The 17,883-nt window shown below is 43.2% G+C and overlaps 1 protein-coding gene across 5 annotated transcripts in view; it reads right to left on the reverse strand.

The window, feature by feature from the left end:
• The window catches only part of TANC1 (tetratricopeptide repeat, ankyrin repeat and coiled-coil containing 1), a 233,619-nt gene that overhangs the window by 126,077 nt on the left and 89,659 nt on the right, over positions 1-17,883 (reverse strand). For all 5 annotated transcript variants that reach the window (XR_003437989.1, XM_027130617.1, XM_027130626.1 and 2 more), the window contains one exon: positions 3,986-4,186. Coding sequence is in view for 4 of the 5 variants with exons in the window: in XM_027130617.1 (XP_026986418.1) it covers positions 3,986-4,186 (201 nt within the window). In the remaining variant the exon portion in view is untranslated. The remainder of the gene's footprint in view (positions 1-3,985; positions 4,187-17,883) is intronic.

Below are 17,883 nucleotides of genomic sequence, written 5' to 3' on the forward strand. Positions count from 1 at the left end.
AAGTAAAATGAGGGTTACTTGAACCCAAGCACCTCGATATCACAACAGTGGATCTGATGACTGAGGGGGCTATGCAGAGACTAATGGGCAGGGCACACTGGACAGAGGGACGATTCACATTCTGGGCAGGACAGAGCGAGACTTCATCACGTGAGCTACTCAGAACGGCACACAATTTAAAACTTATGAACTGTTGGGACTTCCCTGGTGGTCCAGTGGTAAAGAATCCGCCTTCAAACGCAGGGGATGCGGGTTTGATCCCTGGTCGGGGAACTAAGATCCCACATGCCACAGGGCAACTAAGCCTGCGCGCCACGACTACTGAGCTCGTGCACCTCAACTAGAGAGCCCACGCGCCCTGGTGCCCGCCAGGCTGGGTAGGCCACAACTAGAGACAAGCCCGCGCACCACAATGAAGAGCCCGCGCACCGCAACAAAAGATCCCACGTGCTTCAACGAAGAACCCACGTGCCCCAACTAAAGACCCGACACAGCCAAAAAAAAAAAAAAAACTTATGAATTGTTTACTTCTGGAATTTTCCATTTAATATTTTTGGACACTGACCACGAGTAACTGAAACCAAAGAAAGAGAAACCACAAATAAGGGGGGATGACTATAACCAGCACTACCCAGCCTCCCCATATGCAAGGATGAGAAAAGCAGTATCACCCACTTTTCACCATCTGCTGTTTTACTCCATTCAGTGTTTTAAATGGTTGCTCTGTGCCTCCTTTTGATCCATAATGGGCCCAAAGTGATCTGGGAAATGTAATCCAAATATAAAGTAACAAATTATATTACTAATAAACAATCCACAGGAAATGGGCTTGCTCTTCTCTCGGAGACCAAAGAATGCATTACAAATATTAATGAATTCTTAACCCAAAAAGGCTTGCACCAGCCACAGAACTACTTAATGGATACTGATCCTTGTTTTCATTATCAGAAAATTTATGTTTCATTTAGAAAAAAACAAAAAATGTGAAACAGTACTCAGGAAACTGAATCTTCCGACTAGCAGTGAAAAACATATCAATAAGGTGGAGCAAGGTGGAAGGAGAGTAAATAACAATAATAACTAGCAATGTAAGTGGAACGTAAGAAACTCAAGTCATGTGAAATGCAGGGTCACATTACTGCGACATTAACGACATTTTCTCTGGTCCTGAGTTCCCATGGCCCAGGAGCCAATCACCAAGTATACTAGCATACAAACTTTCATTATTAATGCAGGCTGTGCTGAGTGCCTGTGACAGGAGTTTATAGTATTTGACCTTTGCTAGAATAACAGTTTCGGGCCAACAGTTTCTTGATTAGCGTCAATTAGTGAAGACGTTCTACCCAAACAAGTAAAACAGGTTTGGTTCTTGGTGCAGTTTTTTTCATTTTTTTTTTGCCTTAAACAAAAGAAAAAGGCATCTAATCTTACAAATGAGAACAGAAGTCAGCATCTTTCAGAGTTGGGGCTGAAAGATGATGTGCTCCTGAAGCAAAGCCAGATGGGGAGGGAAAACAGAGGGGGTGGGGTAGGCGGGGGCGGGTCTCTAACTATGGGCTCTGCGCACACACCATATTTACTGTATCATTAGCAATAACAGTGCTAGCTTTTTAAATAGATGGCTATTTTAAAATCCAGTGCATGTTCACAACCGTATGTCAACTATTTTTATAGGCAGGTAGAACATTAGGACTCTAGATACTTTTCCAACAATATGGTTTAAACAGAAATCTGTGTGTGTTCGACACTGGAAAAAACATTGTTTACTGTCTGATGCATCCTGAGTCACTGCCATTTTTAAGCAAGCACCTCTGCCTTTAACTTTCCTTTTCGAATTAAAATTACCAAGATAATGAAACCAAATTAACACTGTGAGACACTAATTTGATGTACAAATTTGGGCAATCCACAAACACTGCCCCACCAGAGAGGAATCTGCTTAGTGTATTTAATTATCATTTGGACCAAAAGCATCTAATATGGAGAATATTTCCTTCAACCCACTAAAACGTTGAATGTTGCAGAGCTAACTACTCCCTTCTATTCATAAGGCCTTGCAAAGACCTCAGCAGAAATAAATTTATTCCTATGGAGAAAAACAAACTTTGGGATATTTTCTCTAAAACCAAAGATATCTAATTTGGTCAGGACAGAGGAGATGAGGCCTTGTCAGGGATTTCTCTGCAGGTGTGCCTGCAGCCTAAGTGAGACTCTTCTGGCTTGCCACTCTGCCCAAGCTTGCCATGCCATTCATTGCTACCTGAAGTCCCCCTAAAATGCCACAAAATAAATAAGTAAATAGTAACTGTGAAGTGATGAATATGTTAGCTAACCCTATTGGGGTGATCAGTCTGTAATATATTTTTTATATATATATATATAAAATCACTACATTGTATACCTTAAACTTCCAATGTCATGGGTTGATTATATTTCAGTAAAGCTGGAAAAAAATTTTTAAAGATTGAAGTCCCACTAAAACTAACACTGATTTTTTTTATTAATAAAACTATATCTGAAATGCAGTATTCCCCAGAGTCTCTCAGGTGTTGGCCAATCCTAGGGCCCAAGCAGCATCAATTCATCTGCAGTAGCACAGACTATAGAGGGAAACCTCTATTATCTGTTTTATATAGATGAGGTATACTTGGAGAAGACATCATGCCCGTCCTCAACCATCAGACATAGGAAGCACATACACACTAATTCAAGAAAAAAGGACAAATGATGAAGCTAATAAGAATAAAAGTAAAATGCTGTGCACAATTTGTAAAAAGGAGTAATTCCAGTGGGGTAACCGGCAAAAGAGGCAGTGTGGGAACTGGAATTTGAAAGAAGAGAAGAAATCTGACAAAGAGATATAGCAGTAGGGGGAGGGCAAAGAGAAGACAGGACATTCCAGGAATTTCCCCAAATACTGATAAACAGGTCAGATTCCTTGGCACAGGAAATCACCTCATACCAAAGAGGTCTCCAAGTTCCAGCTAATGACTGGATTGTAAACAATGTTGTCCAAAGTAAGAAAGTTCTAGAATAAAAGATTTTGGACACTTACCAATTCACAGCACCATTTCTAACATTCAGAGCTTAAGGTCTGCGCTCTTAATTTTACCCCACATAAACTGCAAATATCCACTAAATGATTCAGAAATCATGCCTATAACATCTCAAGTAATACACTCATTCAGGAGATTAGAAAAACAGATACCAATTTCACAGTCCCAGAGCATATCTTAGATCAATTCCAAACATGTTTATGTGTAAATGTGACCAATTCTTACAGTGGCATATGATCAGTAAGGCCCCAATTTATCTTGCCCTCAGTAAACAAATACTCAGAAAACCTAAAAGAAGATCAAAGAACTTTTATGATTCCGTGTATCATTATTTTGGAAAGGCCTTCCTCACATCTGATTAAAGTTAAATAATGTTTGAGTTTTTATTGGTAAAGTTAAGCGCAAAAAGTCGGTAATAATAAGGGAAGCCAAAATACTTCATACAAGTAATCCATAAGTCCCTTGTTCCACCCCTTTACAAGTCTGAATTTTCACCAACAATTAAATTTTATAGCTGCTCAAATGCTGGATGATGTAATCAAGGAAACACATCAGTATATAGCGCTGGGTGGTAATAAACAGACTGTGGTCGGATTACACTTGCCAAAATCCATAACCTTTAAACATACCACAATGAATTTAGATTACAGCGTTGCCCTCATTTGTGAACAAGAAAACAAAACTGATGGTTAATATTGATAACATGAATCTTTGTAAAACTATAGCCTGGGCAATCAAAATAGTTTATATATAGGTTGAACTAAAGAAATCAATCTATTCAAATCATCTTTTTTTTTTTTTTGAAGATTCCCTTCTTCGAGAAGTTACCGTAACAAAGAAAAAACCTTCTCCCAGAAGATTTCTTATAAGCACTAGTTCTGCCTAATTCCAGTACATGCAGCTCGGGGGCTGTTTTGTCACTCGCTTACCTGGGGACTTTTTGGTTGATCTTGATGGCACAGAGTGAGACTGTCGAGGCAGCAGAGGTGACGAAGGCAGAGACATGGAGACACCTTTGGCCAAGCTCACCCTGTAGGCGTCCTCTGCCACTGGAAGGCTGCTCACAGAAAACTCACCACCATGGCCAGGGGGCAGGACTGGAGGGGAAATCTCCAGACCAAAGTCACCTCCTGGAGTGGAGAGAGAAAACCTTAGGTTAGGCCATCCGTGATAGCTAGATGCGAATTTAATTCCTGAGAACTACATTCTTAGAATTCCCATATGCCATATGTGTGTGTGGATTTTTTTTTTTTTTTTTTTAAGATTCTTCTTGCATCCCATTCACTTCATACTCCGCATGGCACAGACTCCACCGTCCTACAACTCAAGCAGCCCAAACCCTTAGTCATGCGACTGGAACCGTGGCTCACTGATGAAGCAGGTTCTCCTCAGTATTCAACCCCTAAATGAACTTAAGGACAAACAAGCTTACTGTAACGAAATTAAACATTCTAGGGAACTCCCTGGCAGTCCAGTGGTTAGGACCCTGCTCTCTCACTGTCGAGGGCATCAGTTCAATCCCTGCTTGGGGAACTAAGATCCTGCGAGCTACGTGGTGCAGCAAAAAAAGTGGGGGGGGGGGGGAAATTAAACATTCTAGGGTGGTAGACGTATTTAAAAAAAAAAATACAGAGGAGGCAATTGCAGTGTAGAGAGGACACAAGGAAGGGACTACATCGGCTAGGACCAGCACCTCTGAAAAAATACAGCCAGTCCTCAAGTACTCAGATGACATGCTTTCCTCCTTACCCCCAGGTATATACAAAGAAGCAACTGAGATGCTGCAAGAAGAAGAGGTAAATCATTTTCCTGATGATTAAAAAAGCATCTTTAAGCTCTGAATTATATACAGCAGAACTGGAAAGGTATAGAAAGTTTTCCACAAGCAAACTTTTCTCTCTGATGAAAGTTATCCAACTGATGAAAGTTTACCACGCCTTCCTGACTCTGAAAAATCGAGGCCTGGATTTGAACTTAAACCGTTTGTCTAGCCAAGTGGGAACTCAATTTTTGCAGATCTTTGTGTACAATACTCAAAAAGGATGCAACCCCAAGTGTCAAGTTCCCAATGGCATCACCGTACTTGTTTTTCATGTTAGGAGGCACGGTGAAGTAGAGAGTTACCCCCTCCACAGACCAGGGGGCATTTAAAACAGGCAAACAGGCTCATGCATGGCTTTCAAAGGCAACTCAAAACAAGCAGAGCTGTGAACAGAAAAGCCACAGGTTCCGCAAGGCATAAGTTGGCACCATCAGAAAGGTAATTTCAGTCTCAGCTGGGCCAGCTATGCTTGAAGGGGTTTTAATAAACTTGGGAAACTAAATATCCAAATGACTGACATTTGAAGAAACAACGAGAATTACCAGGAAACTCTCACTAGAATTTTCAAAAACAAGGACATTATGTCAACACCCAAGACAAATAAATTGACTTTCTGCCCATGAGGGAGGGAAGCAGGAAGGAAGGAGTTAATGGAGATCCTTACTTCCTAAGTCCAAGTGAACTGAAGTGTCTCCCACACTGGTCCTCTTACAACCCTTGCCCACCCTGCTTCCCGAGCCTGCACTATAAGATACCATCACCACCAATGCCCAGGACCCAGAAGCTAATCTCTTAACGCCACCATGGACAAGCCTGAAATCTTTCAAAAACCTCCTCCTTGGCGTCTTAAGCCAGGGCGTGAAGCTTCCTAGCTGCTTCCCCTTCAACAGTCTGGCGAGGAAACAGATCTTAAGGCAGAACAGGGGGTGCACCACAATGCCAACTCCCACTGGGGCTGAAGGTCCACCATGCTGAGACTTGGGACAGTTGAAGGGACAGTTGTTTTCTCTGGTCCAATATCAGGTTCTCATGACCAGTCCCCACCACCACCTCCGTCTCATCTAGGAATGCAAGCAGGTGCTGTACCTACAAGAATGGTGCCTGGTCATCTGATCCCTGGATGTGTCACAAGAAACCCTAGGAGACAGACGAGAACTTGGAAAGCATTGAGGCTACAGCCCACAGCCCCAGGGAGTTACACACACAGAATGTGGGGGGCCTTGAAGAGGCGACACTGGTTTTCCATGTGGCTTGAAGAAAGCTACCCTGCCCTGTGGTTGCCCTTACACTGCCTAAATCACCAACCTGGGTACCCAAATAGCTATGGGATGGCCTGATGGGAGCAGGCGCTGTGACAAGGCACTGTCTTTTCCTACTCACACACGAGTATCTCTGACCGAAAACAAACAAACCTCAGATTTCAGGTCACTTAATCTGGATGAGGACACAAAATGAGGGAGAAATGCATCTTTTATGACAACATCAGAAATAAAACAATGAGCTCATTACTGAGAGAGGGTTTATTTTCTTAAATACTTGGAATTCTTCAGTGACACAAGAGAAATTGGGGACTGAGGGGTAAAAGAGAATTAAAGAGTTTCCTAATTACAAATTCTGCCCATAAACTTTGTTTATATCAAGCAAAGCAAATATTTTCATTAACTGCAAGTCTGGTGGGGATGAGTTTCCAAAGAAAGCCATAACGATGAAGACCTTCAGCTTTCGGAGCAGCTGTGCTCCAGCACTTTGATTTTATGTGGTCTGCAATAAAACAGGACTTAGAGGTGGGGTTTGGGGAGGAAGGATCTCTATTTCAAGTTTACTTTGACATCTCACCATAATATCAGTCCCAAACATGCTGTTCTGTTGGTTTATTTTTCAGATCCCTAACATCCAACTTCCTTTTATCAGAAAGGCACAAAGCAGGGAAAGGAGTTTTATGTATGAGCAGGTGGCGCAAAGAAGTGGGTGATCCAGCGGCTTAGAAGCTGGAGACAGCACTTCGGAGTCTGGTGCTTTAACTGCATCAGGCAAGGGGTTCAGGTCAAAGTCAGTCCAAGAGCATCACAAGGATGCCGACGCCAGTGCCAGAAAGTGAAAGTCTCCTGGGGCATCCATAGGACTAAACAATATTGGTTCTAGGCAACATGACACCAGAAATCCTCCAGTTGATTTAACATTCCTCAACAGATGCTTAAAGAGGTTTAAGAGGAATTAAAAACATCTCACTGCAACAACCAGCGTGGCCAGCACATTTCTTTTAGCTTTGAATACATGTTTTTCTGTTGACTGTGACCTATTTTATTCCCCACCTCAATTAAGTGATGGGAAATACACCTCAGTCCCCCTTCCTGTTGCTGCAGCAGAAATGCCCAGGCCAGGTAGAACGACGCATCCCTTCCAGGGTAGGAAAACCATATTATCAACTACCTCCTCCAGTTCCTCTGGCAGGTGTTTCCCATTGATTCATCATGGACACTCACATCCACCCCAACGTGCTTTCACTCTCAGAGAGCACCTAGTCCAATCACACAGGTTCTCAGACAAGAAGCCAGGGCATGGGGGTTATCCGTGAGGAGGAGGGTCACAGCTAGAACTTCCAAAATCCCCCCAAGTGGCTGGCTCATGCTCTAACATACTCACTACTCTACACATTTAAGAACTTAACTTTGAAAAAAAAAAAAAAAAAAAAAAAAAGGAGGTACTCAAAATAGACATGTTTTTATTTTGTTAAAAACATTATTTGGCTGTGCCGGGTCTTAGTTGCAGCACGTGGGATCTTCATTGCTGCGTGCGATCTTTAGTTGCAGCACACAGGATCTTTAGTTGTGGCATGTGAACTCTTAGTTGCGGCATGTGGGATAGAGCTCCCTGACCCGGGATCGAACCCAGGCCCCCTGCACTGGGAGCACGGAGTCTTAGCTACTGGACCACCAGGGAAGTCCCAAAATAGACATGTTATTGAATGAGTTAATTCTATAAAGGGGTCAGCACATTTTTGCTATAAAAGTTTAGGCTTTGTAGCTCACACCCAGTCTCTGTCATTCATATACATAACATACACACACACATACCTTTTCTTATTTTAAAATCACCAACTCTGAGTTTCAAAAATAAAAGACCAGAAAGGGCATGAGGGTATAAGGTTCTTCCTGTTTGTAATAAATATAAATACACATACGGATATACGTAATAAATAAAAGTATATACACATACATATATACTTACTCACACGTGCAAAAACTAAATCCAAGTCATAGTTTGCAAAGATAATAGAATTATCAAAGGGGATAAAGCCATCCAATAAGGCTTTTTAAATTGGCAGAAATAGCTTGTGATAACAGTTCTTTTTTAATTTTTTCCACTATTACAGGCTGTGAAAAGGGATTTAAACTCATAATGGCAGAAAATGCGAACCTGGGAGATGATGAGTGTTTAAAGGCGGCTATGCAGAGTGGCAATGTCCAACATTACAGATTAAAGTGCATGGAGTGCAGGATTAAGGAAGGCTTAAAAAAAAAAATGAGGGCAACGAAGCCAGGGAGATGAAAGTAAAACTGCATTTCAAAAAGAGTAGATCTGAGAAAGGCAAGGGTGAGCTTAGACATTCAGGTAAATAGGTCTGCAGATGCAGGAAGTAAGATTTCCATTTATTGTGCCATTGAAGTGGCTAGATGGAGGAGGGGGGAATGGAAGCTTAGAATAGAAAGAGAAAAGATGTTCTGTTTATCCAGTTCCAGAAAACGGGACTTGTGCAATACATTTAACTAGGGCATTAAATGTGTTAGGGCTTCTTTTGTGCAGTCCCTGCCTGGGAGTGCTCTCATGTTTCTTAAACATATTTTCCATCATAACGCTTTACGACCATATAACTCATATATATTTACAGAAACCTAGAAAATTGGAAAAAATTTCTTCCCGCAAGATCCAGTATCATTTTTGAAACCCTCAGAAGTTTCTCTCTGCAACTGAAAGCACTTTAAACCGCTTTACATCTTATAGGATCTCCCCAACTACCCAGCCAGAGCTGATTGTTAATGTGCATTTTCAAAAAGAAAGATTAATGTATCCAAGAAAGCAATTTTCCAAAACATTATTCACACAGTCATGACTAATTCTCAAACAATACTGCTGAGAGGCAACAAAGCAGCTAACTCCAGAGTACAGAAAAATCTGGTCAATAGGACAAGTTTACCCTTTTGTCTTCAAAACTCCAAGTGGGTTCTAAACAGAGCTCAGTAAAGACTATCCTCACAGTTTTATTCTTAATACTCAAGGGTTACAGAACCAAATGTACTTTATTCCAAAACAGATGAGTAAACAGACTGGCATTTCCTCTCTAATTGTCAAAGTTTTCCCTTTAAGGCATGTTGCCATGCAAGAGATTCTGAGCTTTAAGAATATGTATATGACCTCAGAAACACTCCCACTCCCAAGCCCCGGAGGGTGCACTTTAACATAATAAATGCTTTTTTAGATATACTATGTGTTAGGACAGGGTTTCAGGCACTTTGTATCATTGCAGCCAACTCATGAAGGTAGGTGCTAGTATTATGTCCCTCCTTCAGTGAGGAAACTGAGGCACGGAAAGCATCAAGTATCTCGCCCAAGGACTCCGGCAAATGGCAGAGTCAGGTCTGACCCCAGGCAGTGCGATCCAGAGTCCATTCTCTCGGCACTGCTCCCCTAAGGAAAGGCTACTGAGAGATGCCTTTCCACATTATATCGTTTTGTATACCTAACAGGGAAGATCAGAAATAGTCTAGGTAGGTCTACACGCACACAGCACCCGGCCACTGTGAGAAGAAACCTGTTCCCGCACCTATTTTCACTTTTCATGCTGGCTGCTTAATTAGCTCCACAGCACTCCATTTGGGAGGCACCCAGGCCCAGTGTTCATTAATTTTCTTTCAGTCACACCTTATGCTGTCACCATACAGGCAAAGTAGATCCGAGATAGATGTTCAGTCATCAAGCACCCTAAATAGTTTCCTCTTCTTTCACTTTATACTGTAAACTCATTAACTCTCGCAGCCTCCGGGCCTGCTCTCTCTGCCTGGGGTGGATGTGCTGAATGCCATTCCCACCACACAGGACAGAATCCTGACACTCTACGTGGCCAGGTGATGAAGGTAGCTGTGGGGCAACTGTGGCCAAAAGCAACCCGGGTTCAGGGTTCATCTTAAATCTGCGTGGAATTCATTATCCTACATCTCCTTGTTGGGATAAACTCATTCCCCAAGTCCATGGGTCCTGTCAAACGCTCCACACTTGGACTCTGAGATCTACCAGGCCCGCTGCACAGGACTGGAGCAGGAGTTCCCAGCCCTGCCACAGAAGGGAGCCCGAACCCTTCCCGGGAAGGCTGTCGCGAGTGCTCTGGGGTGCAGCCTGGGCACCAGTCGTGAGTGAAACCTCACTAGGTGATTCTCACATACAGCCAGGAACGAGAACCGCCAAAGATTGTGAGACCACAAGAAAGTGGTCAAAAAGATCTGAAACGTTTTGTGTTCCTATTACAAGATAAGGGGTAGGGAGGGAGGGGTGGGAGGTAGATGAAAAGGAAAAGAAACTTGAGGGAATAATCATGTAGATGATTAAATAAATGTTCCCCTTATGCACAACATGCATTCCTTGAGTGTATGTATATATACACACCTGTGTTTATATACACGTGTGCACACGCTGTATGTTTTTTTATGTGTATATAAATAATGTAAACATACACACTCGTACATGCATGGAAGGTCTCTAAGAAGAACACACAGGATCCAGGAGCAGTGGTTGCCTCTGGGAACAGGAACTCACCAACTGGGAACACGGATGGGAAGTATATACACTTTTAAATGGTTTACATTTTTTGCTATGTGCATACGTTTCCTATAAATATTTTAAATCTACGTTTCCTAGGATTGAGCCAGGTGTGGATATGAAGATCTTAAGTCTAACTGGGCCACACCCTATGGCCTAACTTGGCAAGTGGGCGAGATGAAGCTCCCTTCCACAAAGACTGTTCAAAGTGATGGTGTGCGTGCTGACTGGTCGGAGGTGAGCTTGTTTCTGGTTGACGGAGGTGGACACAGGACAGGTGAGTAAGAAGAGCCCCAGGGCCGTAGTCTGAAAGAGGTGGGACTCTCGGCAGCCCCAAGCATTCCCGCTCCCACTGTGCAGCACAATCTTCCTCTCTCCTCACTCTGCACCCTGGCTCTTTCATGTCCTGGTCATCTCTGCTGCTGTGGGTGGAGTGTGGGCGCACTCGTGGAAGCAGCTCACACAGGATAATGCAGGGCCCTAAGGAAACACCAGGTCTGCCAGGGAGAGGGCAAGATGAGGGAGGGGTAGGCATGGGGACCTGTTAGATGGGGGGTAGGGGAATAAGGAGAGGCTAAAAGGGAAAGGAATAAGGCAGGATGGGACCTAGGAATACAGCGGTAGGAGGAACAGGGAAGCAGCCAGTGGTGGGGAGAGGCAGGGTGCGGGCGGTAAAAGCAAGAATTCCCGTTTCTGTTTTAAACTATTGTATGTGGCTAACAAGCCCTCCCAACACCCGATAAAATACCTGTAACTACAAAGTAAAAGACAACAACTCACAAGCGCAAAGTCTACTCCAAAAGATAAGGGAGGGCCAGAAAAGCAAAGAATCCCTAGTAATTTTAAGGATGACAGTGGAGCATCCTTTGTTTTCATTGCAACAATTGGTGGCCTAACCAGGCTTCAGCCCACAGGACGGGGAGACATCCATCCCCCGCCCCAGTGTTGGCTCCAGCATCTCCCCCTATAGCCACCAGCAGACACCAACTGACTCCAGTAGATAGAACAGAGCTGATGAGATCTTTTCTCTTTCCATGAAAAGCCAACTCCCTAAACACCTCCCTCAAAATAATAAATGGTGGGAGACTGAGGAGAATGTAGCTTATTAGCAAAAGGAAAGGGGCTATCTTTTTGAAGATTCAAACAAAGAAGGCTGAGATAAAAATTCAGTGAACTGCTTGTCACCCTCAATAGAATATAGGGGGACATGGCCTCTATACCCTTCATATGGCATTTCTTTTTTGATTAGTATAGACTAATATTAAAGAGGAAGAAAAGCAAGGACGTTTCAAAAGCAATAGCCGATTATTATCCACATTTCAGGCATAAAGAGTAGAACTAACACTACAGAAAGTCCACTCACTGATAAAGAACAAGCTTGAGGAGGTGTCCCCAGGATGTAGGGGGAAGGGGCAAACATTTTCATGACGCAAGAAAAGATTACAGATATGGAAAACAAAGGTATTTCTGAGGAGAAACAAGCACAAAATAATTTTTAAAACTCAAAGGAAAAAAAAAACAATCTTTTCTGAATTGAGGTTTGCAAATTAAAAAAGGACCCGCCTCAGAATGGCCATCATTAAAGTCTACAAATAACAAATGCTAAAGAGTGTGTGGAGAAAAGGGAACTCCCCTACACTGCTGATGGGAATGCAAGTTGGTGCAGCCACTATGGAAAACACTATGGAGGTTCTTCAGAAAACTAAAAATAGAACTACCATATGATCCAGCAATCCCACTCCTGGGCATATACCCAGAGAAAACCATAATTCAAAAAGATACACGCACCCCAATGCTCACAGCAGCACTATTCACAATACCCAAGACATGGAAACAACCTAAATGTCCGTCGACAGATGAATGGATAAAGAATACATACAATGGAATACCACTCAGCCATAAAAAAGAAATAATGCCATTTGCAGCAACATGGATGCACCTAGAAATGATCATACTAAGTGAAGTCAGAAAGAGAAAGACAATTCCATATGATATGACTTATATGTGGAATCTAAAATATGGCACAAAGGAACATATCTACAAAACAGAACCAGACTCACAGACATAGAGAACAGACTTGTGGTTGCCAAGGGGGTGGAGGGAGGGAGAGGGATGGACTGGGAGTTTGGGGTTAGTAGATGAAAACTATTACATTTAGGATGGATAAACAACAGGGTCCTACTGTACAGTGCAGGGAACTATATCCCATCTCCTGGGATAAACCATAATGGAAAAGAATATAAAAAAGAATGTATAGGGCTTCCCTGGTGGCGCAGTGGTTGAGAGTCTGCCTGCCGATGCAGGGGACGCAGGTTCGTGCCCCGGTCCGGGAAGATCCCACATGCCGCGGAGCAGCTGGTCCCGTGAGCCATGGCCGCTGATCCTGCGCGTCCGGAGCCTGTGCTCCACAATGGGAGAGGCCACAACGGTGAGAGGCCCGCGTACCGCAAAAAAAATAATAAATTAAAAAAATAATAATGTATATATGTGTACAAATGAGTCACTTTGCTATACAGCAGAAATTAGCACAACACTGTAAATCAACTATACTTCAAAAAAATATGTTGCTAAGGCCAATGGCAAAAAAAAAAAAAAAAAAAAAGGACTCACAGTGCTCTAGGCTGTTTCCCTAGAGGGAGACCCATACCTAGACGTATCCTGGCAAAACTTTAAGTTGATAGTTTAAAAAAAAAAAAGGATCACAAGCATCCAGGTAAGTATATAGTTTTATAAAAATAATTAAGGGGAAACAAAACTGCAGAGACTTTCAAAGGAACCAGAACCTAGAACCCAACTGCCCTCAGACGTCTTCAATTAGTTCTTAGGGCTGCTGTAACAAAGTACCACAAACTGGGTTATTTAAACAACAGAAATTTATTCTCACATTTCTGGAGGCTGTAAGTCCAAAATCCACATGTCAGGTGGGTCATGCTCTCTTTGAAAACTCTAGGGGAGAATATGGTCCATGCCTTTCTCTTAGTTCCTGGTGTTGCCTACAATCCTCAACGTTCCTTGGCTTGTAGACACATCACTCCAAGCTCTACCTCCATAATCACATGTCATACTTCCCTGTGTCTGGGTCTCTTCTAAGGACACCAGTCCCTACAGCAGAGCCCACCCTAATCTATTATGACCTTATTTTCATTTGATTATGTCTACAAAGACCCTACTTCCAAATAAGGTCACTTTCACAGGTATCAAGGGTGAGGACTTCAACTTTTTCTTTTTGGAGGGACACAATTCCACTCACAACACTTCTCTTCTCCAACATCAAGAGCCGAAAGCCAAAAAGCAGTATCTTTGAAACCTGAGGGAGCAAAGAGCATGACCAAACCTCATAAAGCCAAACCAAGTTTTCTATCAAGTGCAACACCAACCAAAAAACATTCTCAGGTACTCAAAGGCTCAGAAAACACCCAGCCCATTTATCCTTTTTGAGGAAAAAGTTACTTAAGAATCAAAATTAACTACTCAACAGTGGGAACATTACGAGTGGGGGGAAAAATAAACTATAACTCATGCCCAGCCTTCAACACTTCACTCAACTGTCCCTCTTCTGCTTCCACTCCCTTCTCACTCAGGAAATGAGTTTTTCAAACCATATCCTTTACCCCATGGTGCAGAATTTTTTTTTTTATAAATTTATTTATCTTTGGCTGTGTTGGGTCTTTGTTGCGGTGCACGGGCTTCTCATTGCGGTGGTTTCTCTTGTTGCGGAGCACGGGCTCTAGGCGTGCAAGCTTCAGTAGTTGCAGCACGTGGGCTCAGTTGTTGTGGCTCACGGGCTCCAGAGTGCAGGCTCAGCAGTTGAGGCACACGGGCTTAGTTGCTCTGCGGCATGTGGGATCTTCCCGGACCAGAGCTCAAACTCGTGTCCGCTGCATTGGCAGGCGGATTCCTAACCACTGCGCCACCAGGGAAGTCCCCAGAAAGAACCTCTTTATCTGGTGACCTCTTAAAACAATAGCGCCCTGTGCCAGAACTTGCTAACAATGGCTAACATTTTCTACATGATTGTGACACTGGGCAAGGAAAGCTCTCTTATAACGCACCCCAAAGAAGAAGAGTAGCACACACCACCACAATGACCATTTTCATTGCCAAGGAACTGAAATTAACAAAAAAAGAGGCATTTAAGTTTACCACAGGATCATTTTTCAAACATGCAGGATAAACATTTAAGCTAGTGTGCACAATTTTTTTTTTTTTTTTTTGCGGTACGCGGGCCTCTCACTGTTGTGGTCTCTCCTGTTGCGGAGCACAGGCTCCGGACGCGCAGGCTCACAGCCATGGCTCATGGGCCCAGCCGCTCCGTGGCATGTGGGATCTTCCCAGACCGGGGCACGAACCCATGTCCCCTGCATCGGCAGGCGGACTCTCAACCACTGCGCCACCAGGGAAGCCCTAATGTGCACAATTTTGTATATGCCATATGATGACAATGGGAAAATAATATGCACCACCAAAAACTAGAAGGAAATTCAATAAAACGTTGATATGGTTATTCCTAAGAGGGTGGGAACTATCAATGGATTTTTCCCTTCCTTTTACATTTTAAGGTTGACGTATGTTCTGACATTTTCATAACGAGAATGTTTTATAAGACAAAACACACTTTTCCATTAAACATTTATGTAACACATAAATTTTTATCTATCTCCTTTTACTTCCAGAGGTTTCCCAGCAAGCCCTTCCACTGGATACCAGTCAAGTTCCTGCTCTCATGAGTTCCTTTCTTCAGGAAGGAGGGCTCACTTTTCCTTTATCCAGGCTCTTCTAACTATGCCCACTGGTTTTACTTAATCCACCTGGCTGATTTGCCCTCATCCATCTAGCCCAAACTGTCCACAGTCATTTATCTCCCAGGTCTTACTGATCGAGGATGTTCTTCCTTGTTGATTATTCCCACAGTGAAGCTACGGACCGGCTTCCTGTGACACCCGCTGTGTGGTCCAAGATCCAGTTCCCTACCCTGTACAGTTGACCCCTGAACGACATGGGTTGGAACTGCGTGGGTCCACTTATACACAGTTGTTTTTTTTTTAATAGTAAAAACTACCGTACTACACAACCTGTGGTTGGTTGAATGCACGGATGTGGAACTGCAGAGACGGAGGAACCACGCATACAGAGGGCTGACTATAAGTTATATGCAGATTTTCAACTGCGGGGAGGGTCACCACACCCCCTGCCATGTTGTTCAAGGTTCAACTGTTTACTTCAAAGTAGTCAAAAGGAACCTCACTGCCCTAGCTCTGTCTACACTTTTCTCTGCTTTTAACTTCCAATCTCCAAAAAATTAATCCTTCTCTTAGCCTTAAACTAAAAACTGGCAACGTGAATATATCCTCTTATTTATAAAAACATAGAAAACTCCACTTTTTACACAGAACTTCCTTGGGAGGGGGTGGGTGTGACTGAGGAATGATGAGGGAAGGACCACCGTCCCCATATCACACATCTATGTGACAGTGCCCCAGAACTGTGCCATGAGGCAGCCCTGGGGACTGTAATGACACACTGGATATCCAACTCCTAAAGCCATCCTCCACCCTCGATTACACACCTAGCGCCACCATAACTATCAGAGCTCGCTTACCCTCGAGCTCCACATTAAGTACGTACCCGGGTAACACATCAGGATTGATTATGAGTTTTCTGTTTTAACGATATGTGTATGCTCATTGAATATATCTGCCCTAATAATGAGGGTGATTAAGCTAACCATTATTAAGACCTTACTTGATGTAAGAGACCCCCTGCTAAGCACTTTATATCCATTAGCTAATTTTTTCAACGTATTCCATTGCAAGTAAACGCTGTCACTGCCCCCTAGTTACAGAGGAGGAAACTAAGGCTAAGGGAAGCTAAGTAAGTTGCCTGTAAGCGGTAGATCCAGATTTGAACCCAGGCAGACTTGAGACCACAGTCAGAATTCCCAATCACGGCATTACCCTGGTCTGCCTTCCCACACCATGTGGATCCCCTGACCAAGGTGCATAACGAACATGGAGTGCTGTTGGTGCTTAAGGAATTCTGACTATCATCTACAGATAATTTAGCAAGTCATGTTTCTCTGAATAATAATCATCAGAAACATTCTGTCATACTGGACATGCTGACATTTTGGGGGTGGAAAAATAAGTGGAGGGAAAAAGACTTTTAGAACAATACCATAGCCAGCACACCACCCCTCACTAACTACTCAAGTCCAAACTCTGGCAGTCCCGTCAGCAAAACTGTCTGCCAACAGGCCTCGTTACAAGAGAAAGGGAGAGTACACGGAGCAGTGCCATTTATCCCGCTTCAACTCCTTACAAGGAAAATGGGACCTATAAACATTTGTGGGAAAATGCCTCAAAGTTTCTAAGCAGCATTTAAAGTTTCTCCCCCACAAACAGATTAAAAATACAATACAACCAACTCAGTATACATTCTAGAAAGCAGCAGAATAAATCAATTGTGTACATGTGGCTTTTTATCAAGATCCCTTTCAGACCTGTACTGGGGAGCAGGGAGTAGGGGAGAGAATGAGATGACTTTTCACTCTTTGACTCTGTCATTTTATTTGTTATATTCCTGCTCCATCACTACCATCACCACCATCACAAAAGAAAGAAGGAAGGGGGCTTCCCTGGTGGCGCAGTGGTTAAGAATCCGCCTGCCAATGCAGGGGACACGGGTTCGAGCCCTGCTCTGGGAAGATCCCACATGCCGCGGAGCAACTAAGCCCATGAGCCACAACTACGGAACCCACGTGCCACAACTACTGAGTCCACGTGCCACAACTACTGAAGCCCACGCGCCTAGAGCCCGTGCTCCGCAACAAGAGAAGCCACTGCAATGAGAAGCCCGCACACCACAAAGAAGAGTAGCCCCCACTCACTGCAACTAGAGAAAGCCCGCGCACAACAAGGACCCAATGCAGCCAAAAATAAATAAATAAATAGTTAAATAAATAAAATAAAAAGAAAGAAAGGAGGGAGGGAGGGAGGAAAAAAAAGAAAACAGCATTGCTCAGTTTCTGAAGCAGCAGCCTCAATGACATGTCTGGTAAAATATCTTAGCAACAATGTCAATATTGTCTCACTCCAGCTAACCATATTAACATTCCACTCTAATCATGATTTCTCAAATATAAAATGGAATGTGCATTACTTAATTCATTCTGAGTATCACTGGGAAAACAGCCCT

Source organism: Aethalodelphis obliquidens, unplaced genomic scaffold (assembly GCF_003676395.1).
Source record: "Aethalodelphis obliquidens isolate GAN/ISIS:26980383/991018 unplaced genomic scaffold, ASM367639v1 scaffold2, whole genome shotgun sequence".
In the NCBI taxonomy this organism is placed as follows: Eukaryota; Metazoa; Chordata; class Mammalia; order Artiodactyla; family Delphinidae; genus Aethalodelphis; species Aethalodelphis obliquidens.